The following is a 10,380-nucleotide window of genomic DNA, read 5'->3' as shown; positions in this document are numbered from 1 at the left end:
AAGATACTTTCTCACCAGTAGCTAAGATTTAATCTATTAGGATTATCATGGCCATAGTTGCATATTATGACTATGAGATATGGCAAATGAATGTCAAAATCGCTTGCCTTAATGGATATCTTGAGGAAGATGTTTAATGGAACAAACTGAAGGTTTTGGCAAGCCGGATAACCTAAAGAAGGTGTGTAAACGGAAGAAGTCCATTTATGGATTGAAACAAGCATCTAGGGCCTGGTATCATCGTTTTGATGTAAACATAAAAATGTTTGGTTTTTCAGAAAGTCCCGATGAACCATGTGTATACATCAAAGCTAGTGGGAGCCATGTTGTTTTTGTAATTCTATATGTTGATGACATATTACTGATCGGGAAAGATATCCCGACATTGAAGGAGACTAAGGCCTACCTTAGTAACTCCTTTCAAATGAAAGATCTAGGGGATGCTGCATACATACTCGGTATTAGGATCTATATAAATAGATCCCAAAGACTCATTAGTTTGAGCCAGAGTACATACACTGAAAAAATCTTCAAACGTTTTTCAATGGATAACTCGAAATGAGGAATTGTTCCCGTACTGCCTGGTACCATTCTTTCTAAGGCTTACAGCCCTAGTACTGAAGATGAGATCAAAAGAATGAAACACATACCGTATGCTTCATCAGTGGGTTCAATTATGTATGCTATGACATGTATAAGGCCAGATGTAGCTTATGCTATTAGTATAACTAGTAGATATCAAGCTAATCCTGGCGAAAAGCATTGGGTGGCTGTTAAGAACATACTTAAGTACTTAAGAAGAACTAAAGATATGTTTCTGGTCTATGGAGGAGCTGGAGAAGAGCTCACTGTAAGATGTTACACGGATGTTGGTTTCAACACTGATCGAGATAACTCACGATCACAGTCGGGATATATGTTCACACTTAATGAAGGAGCCATTTCCTGGAAGAGTTCAAAGCAAGAAGTAGTTGCACTCTCTACAACAAAATCAGAGTACATAGCTGTGTGTGAAGCGGCTCAAGAAGCTGATTGGATGAAGAAATTCATCGGTGATCTGGGTGTTGTTCCAAGCATCAAAAGTGCCATTGATATGCTTTGTGACAACACTGGTGTCATCGCTATCGCAAGAGAGCCGATGGTTAGTAACAAAAATAGACACATTCAACGAAAATTCAATTTCATTCGTCAGGAATTAGAATTGGGAAAAGTACGCATTGAAAAGATTCATACAGATGATAATCTAGCAGATCCGTTCACAAAGGCTCTACCTCAAAGTAAGTTTGAGAGTCATGTAAAAGGAATCGGTCTACGACTAGCTAGTGATTGGATTTAAATTTTTACTTGACTAATATCTGGATATTCAGAACTATGTAGCAATGATATGTAATCTCCTCTGAATATGAGACATCACTTTTGTGTTGAATATTATTGTGTTCTATATTAACATGTTATTCAATCCTTGAATAATGTAATTATTCAAAATTTGTCCATAGTCAGTCACTGTTGAGGGAGCAACTGTGAATTAAGACTAATATGAATCGACTTGGTTGATTTCAAGAGGTGAAATAGCAAGGTGTTGCATCCAAATTCATATGTACTTGTTTGAGAACAATTATTGGATATGACCCGCATCAAGAGTCACTTCATGGATCGATATCATAAGTGAATCTTGATCACAGGTAAATATCTTTATGTATTTCGACCTGAGATGCATATTGGAGACCTCAAGTATTGGGATTGTTATACTTTGACATGGTTAAACATTGGTCGTAATCGTGCAGTTATAAAAGCCTTCGTTGGGTAGAGCATGAACTATATGACAGTATGTATGTAGTCAAGAGGGGATTTGTTCCTCTTATGTGTTGAGAGTTAGACATCTAAGGTGCCTTACTTACAAGTTGGATGGAAAATGAGGATGATCACGTTCCATGTCTCATACCCAACATGATGTCTGTAACAAAGAGAATATTGATACACTTACCTTATACTTCAATTGTAGCTAGTGAGCTCCTGGAATTGGATGTTGATTCATGGCACCCCTTCGTGTGTTATTAGGGACAGTATCCCGTTTCTAGACATCAGCTACTGTCTATGTCAGTCTTTAATTGAATCTTGTGCAAGTGGGAGATTGTTGGATCTATATGCCCAAGAATCATTATTGAGTGACATTGCTAATAACATATGATCTTATAGGGTCACACCTTAATCAAGTTGGTACTTATTGAATATTTATTACATATTTGATATTAATAAATAAATTCAACTCTTGTATTTAATTAGAGAAAAATTGTTGTTCTATGAAAACAATATTGTAAGAAGTAGAAAAATAGTCTTTATATGATAAGATATCATATAATAAGTCATGTACAAAGTTTTTGATACTTTGGTTAACCATGATTAAATCAAAGGCTTACTCTACCATGGTTAAAGGACTAGTGAACATTATTTTATTATTTTAGCCATAAGGGCCGAAAGTTGTAAGAAGCATAATGTTCCCCATGCCTCCCTTTATAGCCCATACTTATTAATATAATATTCAAAAGTTCAGGCTTGGATGGGGTTATAAATAGAGGGTCTTATGCATGAAGAAGACACAAATTTTTGGTCTAACTTCTCCTCTCTTTCTCTTCAAAACCGTAAGCAACAAAGAGCTTGATGCTCTCTCTCCTCTTTTGAAGACATTACTTGCTTTTGGTGTTTACTTTGTGTCTTCCTTTTAGTGCTTATTTGTTTAAGCACTTAAGGCTTATAGAAAAAAGTTGTACAAGAAGAAATCTAGCAATTTTGGTATGATATTCTTGTTGGTGGATTACCAGTAGAGAAGATCAAGCTCATTGTTCTTCCCATCTACTTCAACACCCCAAATCCAAGAGGGTCCAAAGGCTAGAAATGTTGTATTTACTAAACACCCTATGGTTGATGTAACATCATTCGAACCTCTTTAAAAGGATCCTTGACGGTTTGTTTTGTTGCTACACTTGAAATTTATAAAAATTTAAAGCTTCCGTTGCCGGTTTTTGTAAAAAACTATATTTTTATGCGACAAAATCCTTTCATATATATATATATATATATATATATATATATATATATATATATATATATATATATATATTCCAATGAAGGGAATTTCTACTTTTGGAACTGCTTCTAGAGATTCTCTTTGACTCTGCAAAAGGCTTGTAAGGAATTCTTATTTTTTGAAGAATATATACATACGTATATGAATATGCACATATGCTATATCCATATGAAAAAAGCTTATTTTTTTGGAATGCCTTAGACTCAGCATATGATGATTTTTAGTATTTTCTTTGAAAAATGTTGGGTATAAAAATCTGTTGGGGTTATCATTATAACTCATCTCTCTCCCTCTCTCTCTCTCTCTCTATATATATATATATATATATATATATATATATATATATATATATATATATATATATATATATGCCAATGAAAAATATATATATATATATACATTTTTCTCAAAGAGGCTTGTAAGGACTTTTTGTTTTCTGAAAAATATACACATACGTATATGAATATGCACATATGATATATCCATATGAAAAAAAATTAATTTTTTTAATTTTTTTTGGAATGCATTAGACTCTACGTATGATGATTTCCAGTATTTTCTTTGAAAAATGTTGGGTATAAAAATCCGTTGGGGTTCTCATTATAACTCATCTCTATCTCTCTCTCTCTCTCTCCCTCTCTCTCTTTACATATATATATATATATATATATATATATATATATATACACACACACGGCTGTAACGAACCTAACATTCAACGAATTGTTCGACGAGAAGTTTGTTTATTTATTTAATGAATGAACATGAACACAAATTGCTGTTCATTCAGCTAAACGAACGAACATGAACAGTTGTCTCGTTCGTTTATTTATGCTATGATTTTCTTATGCAGATATGAAGGGTCCTTAGATCCATGGATGTCATCTTTATGGACCATGTTATATAATAAAAATCCAAAATTCTTCCCAAAAGGTTTAAGTATTTCTATGTGTCTTATATGAAGATGCTTGGTCAACCAAAAGTGGAAATCACATATCTTGACTCAAATGCAGTGCATTCCCAACCTTCAGCACAAATTGGTAAATAGCCTGTTTATTTTCAAATTTCACTATTTTTCAACCTTCAAAGTTCAAATTTTATTTACTGTAACTGATTTTTTTATGACAGATTTGAAGTTACTTGAGAAGGATAAATTAGAAATTTAAAGGGTAAGCATGGAATTTTGCCATTAACACATAATAAACATTTTTCACTTTTGAAATTTAAATGTCAGATTTTTAACTTAATCTTTATATTTTATGCATAAATTGCTTGTACCATTTGAAATGCGTGGATATCAAGGGGATCTATAAATTGGAAAAAAAAAAAGGTAAGCATGGAATTTTGCCATTAACACATAATAAACATTTTTCACTTAGCCTTAGGTTGTGTTTGGGAAAATTTTGATAAAGTTCTAATTTTTTTTTTAACAGAAAAGTTCTGATTTTTTAACATTAGACGATAATCTGTCATTTTCTGTTAAAATAAAAATAAAAACTTTTTCGTTAAAAAAATATATTTTAGGATTTTAGCAAAATATTTCCCAAAATTTCTTTTATCAAAATATTATCATATTACACCTTTTTCAAGCTTCATCTTTTTTCAATATGTTTTAATAATAATAATAATAATAATAATAATAATAATAATAATAATCGCGCCACATCGTTTTCATAAACCCAAAAATTCGTGATCAAATGCTCGATTATTTTTTAGTATGATATTATTTTAATGAAAATATGCTAATAATATTATTAATTTTGACAGTAATTTCAACTTCTGATATATGTGTTATTTATAGTATGATATTATTTTAATGAAAATATGCTAAAAGTATGATTAATTTTGATATGATTTAAAATATTTTTTGTATGACTTTTGACAGTTACTATATTGATTTTTTAATTTTTTAGTATATTTGTTAATATTAATATTTTTAGTATGATATTATCTAAATTAAATAATTATAATAATACGATTAATTTTGGTATGATTTAAAATATTTATAGCATGACTTTTGACAGTTATTATATTGTTTTTTAGTATATTTGTTAATGTTATTATTTATGGTATGATATCAATTTGCTTAATTTTGGAATGAGTATCAGTGTGCAAAAATATATCATGGAATACTTTATTCCACCTATAAATCTAATAGATGTTCTTATTTTTTTACTCTTACAACACAATTCACCAACAAGGAATCTGGAACTGGAAGATTACTTCATTGCATTGCAATTCTTTCACGAATTCAGGTTCTTTGTATTTCTTCTATCTGTTATAATTTGATGTGTGTATAATCTTCTTCTGTCTTCTGTTTGAAGTGATAAAATTTTTCTGTTTGAAATGATAATCTTCTTCTAACTTTTGTTTCAAATGATAATCTTCTTCTTTCTTCTGTTTGAAGTGACAAACTTATGTGTGTGTATTTGTTTGTGACATCATATATATGTATGGTTTTTATATGCAAACTACAGATAAACATATGAAAACATACTCATTTATAGCACTGTTTGAACTTCAAGCTTTGAACACTTTCATCAAGAGGAATTAATATTTTAAAATTGCAGCAACATTCTATCATGGCTAATTTATGTTTGATGGTTTCATAGTAGTGATTATGGTTTCATTTATGTTGCCATTGGGTATTGTGTAATAAAAAAATATCTAATAACCAAATTGATTATATGCGACTTTTTTTTTATCTTTCTTACAGTTTCATAGGTATGGAAATTGATAGGATGGCAAGGATTTTATCCTTCTACAAACTTCACATAACATTTTTAACCATGCAGCAGAAATTGTGTGCAAATTAGGTTTTTCTTTAAATAAATAATTTTGAATGCTATTTACATTGGGTGTTGGATTTATATCTCTATAGAATCATATCTTCTTTAATAAGACACATCCTGTATTCCGGTTTGTTTCTTTACCTGAATACTTAGGCCATGTTTACTATAACATTATATATTATTGAGTAAATTAGACGAATGGTCCCTATGGTTTGGGGTAATTTGCGCGCTTGGTCCCTAACTTATTTTTTTAACTCGGAAGGTCCCTGTTGTTTTTTTGTTACGCGTTTGGTCCCTATTGTTTGTTTTTGTTACGCGCTTGGTCCTATCTTACCTAAAAAGACTATTATTTAAATAGAGAAAAATGGTGGGGTAGGTAACGTAAGGTGAGAGGGGTGGGGTTGGGGGTGTGTTTATTTAAATAAATTAAAAAATCAATGACATAATAGTCTTTTTAGGTAAGACGGGGACCAAACGCGTCAAAAACAAACAGTAGGGACCTTCCGAGTTAAAAAAATAAGTTAGGGACCAAGCACGCAAATTACCCTAAACCATAGGGACCATTCGTGTAATTTACTCTATATTATTACAGCCACATATGAATTTGGTTTAAGTAGACTTCGATATTTGATATTTGTTTCACAGCCAGTGTATTATTATTTTTTTTAAAAATCAGAAATTTGGGTATGCCCAAACTTTTTACGTTTATCCGATACCCAAACTAATTACATATTGGGTTAACCGGATACCCAAATTTTCATACCCGATACCTTGCCGGTAGTTCAGGGTTTGGTTATTTTCGGCAGAATTAAACAAAACATCAATAATAATAATAATAATAATAATAATAATAATAAATATTATATACTAATCGCATTAATTATAAATGTTATAAATATAAATTGATGATTAAAAGATATATTTATGTTATAAAAATATAATATTATTTTGTTATTTTTTAATCTAAGATACAAACTACTGAAAAAATTAAGTTTTTAGGTTAAATCGTACCTTGAAATATGTAAAACAAAAAGTTTCAAAAAAAATATATATACTTTTACTATGGATAGGTGAACTATATACACAAACCAAATAAAGACTACAAAAATATCACATATACACTATAAAGCTTGAATGTGAGATCCCAACCATTATTGTTTCTGTCAACTCTATATTCCTTTTATATATTTATTTTGTTTCAAAGGTAGAATATAAACTATACACTTGAATATTAAAGAGCACTTTTCAAATTTAAGCAATCCCACAAAGTAATGCGTAGAGAAATATCTATCAAATTGCTCATGATAAATAATCAAATAGTATATTTATAGGTCATGATAAATTTATTATCTTCCACTCATAATAAATGAATATAAATATAACATATATTTTCATAAACCGAAAATCATGTAAAGCTAAACATAAAAAAAAACTTAATGAAATCTCATAACTAAATAGTTTATGAATCATGAGTAAAAAGCTTAGTGATTACGACCTTCCAAATGTCAGTGCACACATCAATTTACAATCAAGAGGTTATCGTGAGGTGCAAGAAGAATACTCTATAAATGTGGAAAATGAAGACTTACATGCGCGGGACGATCTCAATCCAGACCAGAAGTTTGCATATGATGAGATAATGAGGCATGTGGATGAAAATATTTCGGGTGTGTTCTTCATAGATGGTCCCGGTGGAACTGGAAAAGACATTTTTCTACAAAGCTTTGTTGGTCAATATTCGTGCTCGTGGTCTTATTGCACTTGCAACTGCCACGTCAGGTGTTGCGGCTAACAACATGCCAGGAGGGAGAACAACTCATTCACGATTTGGAATTCCCCTCAATCTTGATAATAACTCGATGTGCAATATCACTAAACAAAGTGGGAAGGCTCAGCTGCTTCGCGAGGCAAAGGTAATCATATGGGATGAAGCAACAATGGCTAAGAGACAGGCGGTAGAAGCAGTTGATCGGACACTACAAGACATCACAGATGAGAAGCTCCCTTTCGGTGGAAAGATAATGGTAATGGGAGGTGACTTTAGACAAGTGTTGCCGGTCGTGAGACGTGGCACTCGAGCACAAATTGTGGACTCTAGCTTACGGATGTCACCTCTATTGGCTTTAGTTAAAAGGCTTCGATGAAATATCAACATGAGAGCGGTAAATGACCCATGGTTTTCTGATTTTTTATTACGAGTCGGTGATGGAAAGGAGGAAACATTGGACGAGTCCTTTATACGTATACCTGATAACATGTCCATTCCATACACTGATAAACCTAATTCAGTGGACGCTCTGATTGATGCAATATTTCCTTCTTTGCAATCCAACGGCGCCGATTCAAAATTTATCATTTCGAGGGCGATATTGTCAACTAAAAATGAAAGTATTGATGAGATTAATAATAAGTTGATCGAACGATTTTCTGGCGAGGAAAAAGTTTACTACAGTTTTGATGAAGCGGAAGATGACAAAAATAACTTATATCCGATGGAATATTTGAACTCGCTAAATGTTAGTGGTGTACCCCCTCATTATCTTCGGTTAAAAATTGGGTGCCCAGTAATACTTTTGCGAAATATCGATCCTTCAAATGGGTTATGTAATGGCACCAGATTGAATGAGATGTTCCCATTCAAACTAAAGAGAAAGCAATTTCCAATTCAACTTAGTTTCTCTATGACAATCAATAAAGCTCAAGGACAAACAATTCCAAATGTAGGTGTCATATCCCAAAAATTCGAGCCAATTTAAAACTTTTTGATTCAGTTGAAACCATTCAATATTTACAATTTGTTTTCAAAATAGTTCATACATTAGAGTTCCCAGAAATCATAATCGTAAATCGAGGAAGTGTACGGTCACGCCTTCGCCTACCTGCGGCCATCCGCTGATCCTGAAACAATAAACTAAAACTGTAAGCCCGAAAGCTTAGTGAGTTACCCCCAAAATACCAACCTCATATAACCATAATCATATCATATCAACAAATACAGAACAGCCATGCATCTCCAGTATACAGTGTGACTGGTCCGCCCGCACCGGGCCTTCAGTCCACCTGGTCCACTCTCTGAGTCTACAGTATGACTGGACCGCCCGCACCGGGCCTACAGTCTATCTGGATCTATCCCGAGCCTTCGGTATGACTGGACCGCAATACGGTCCTACAGTCTATCCGGATCGCTCGTATGGTACGTTGGCCTTCAGCACGAAGCAGGACCGCCTCAACCCAAAGATCAAGCAAATGACCATGTGCACATATAGCAAGTAATTACACAACAGCCCATAGACAGACAAACCGATCTAGCAGATCATATAGTATAGCAACATCCTAACCAGGATACCAACCTAACTGGTCACTAACATAGCATCATCCTATATACCAGGATACCGACTCTAACCAGGTCACTAAACATAATACCGTCCTAATTACCAGGACGCCAATCTAACAGATCAATAAACATATCAACAATCCTATAACCAGGATATCGACCTAACCGACCACTAACATAGCATATCACCATCCTAACTACCAGGATGTAAATCAGTAAGCACATCATGCAATGATCCATATAAAGGGCCGGCATTGGTGCCTTAGACCCTGTTGATATAGTGAGGATAACTCACCTTGCAATGCCGGTCTGAACCACGAAAACATGCTCCCGAAACACTGCCCCAAACTCCAACACTTATAACCATCAATGATCCAATCATAAATACCCATAAGTTCCCAACCTTTCAAGGTACCCCCATAAGTCAGCTAATCAAACCCTGGTCAAAGTCAAAGTCATCAGTCAAGGTCAACAGTCCATGTTGACCCTAACTCGCCGAGTACCCTCGGCTACACGCCGAGTTCCTTGAAGTACTTGCCCACTCGCCGAGTCATCGGGGTGACTCGTCGAGTCCCTTCGGTTTACGATCGAAACTCTATGGCCACTCGTCGAGTTTCCTTCATGCAACTCGACGGATATGCACGCATACATAACTTGGGGAAATCTCATCCGACTCGCCGAGTTGTTCACATGACTCGTCGAGTTGTTCTTACAACTCGTCGAGTTCATGCCTATCTTCATATGACTCGCCGAGTCGACCATGCGACTCGCCGAGTCCCTTCACTCCTTTTTGCCATACAGACTCATTTGAGCCATGCATCGGCTCCAAACTACAGATCCAAGCTTCTAAGGCATGCTTTTCACGTAAAGTTCCAACTTTACGTGCATGCATAGCTATAAAGGCTCCAAATGTCCAATCCAAGCCTGAAATGGGGTTTCCTACCCAAGGAAGGCTTCATTCACGCCCAAACCAGAAACTTTATGACTCTAGGACTTAAGAAGGGTCCAGATCTGAAGTTACAACTTCAGATCTAGCCCATAGTCCACCTTATCAACTCAAGGATCCATAAAAGCCCCAAACTCAACCAAAAAGAGATCTAGAAGGGAAAAGAAGTAAAGGTGGCGACTTGATACCTCTGGAAGATGCTAACTGAGGTAGATTCTGATTC

At 34.0% G+C, this 10,380-nt stretch overlaps 1 protein-coding gene and 1 pseudogene across 1 annotated transcript; both read left to right on the top strand.

Moving 5' to 3' along the window:
- The first annotated feature begins 676 nt into the window (after positions 1-676).
- Positions 677-1,336, top strand: LOC145164381 (secreted RxLR effector protein 161 pseudogene; annotated as a pseudogene).
- Positions 1,337-8,132: 6,796 nt separating this feature from the next.
- LOC145164380 (uncharacterized) lies at positions 8,133-8,633 on the top strand. Its single transcript, XM_079083105.1, has one exon. It carries the CDS (start codon positions 8,133-8,135, stop codon positions 8,631-8,633), a length of 501 nt encoding a protein of 166 aa, XP_078939231.1.
- The last annotated feature ends 1,747 nt before the right edge of the window (positions 8,634-10,380 follow it).

The sequence above is a fragment of the Lactuca virosa genome, chromosome 3, assembly GCF_052849685.1.
Source record: "Lactuca virosa cultivar CGN04683 chromosome 3, Lactuca_virosa_CGN04683_v6, whole genome shotgun sequence".
Taxonomy (NCBI): Eukaryota; Viridiplantae; Streptophyta; class Magnoliopsida; order Asterales; family Asteraceae; genus Lactuca; species Lactuca virosa.
Note: the sequence above shows the minus strand (reverse complement) of the source record. Positions and strands in the feature narration are given on the sequence as shown.

Coding starts and splice junctions, on each gene's coding strand:
- LOC145164380 (XM_079083105.1), top strand. CDS start 8,133: ATGTCCATTCCATACACTGATAAACCTAATTCAGTGGACGCTCTGATT.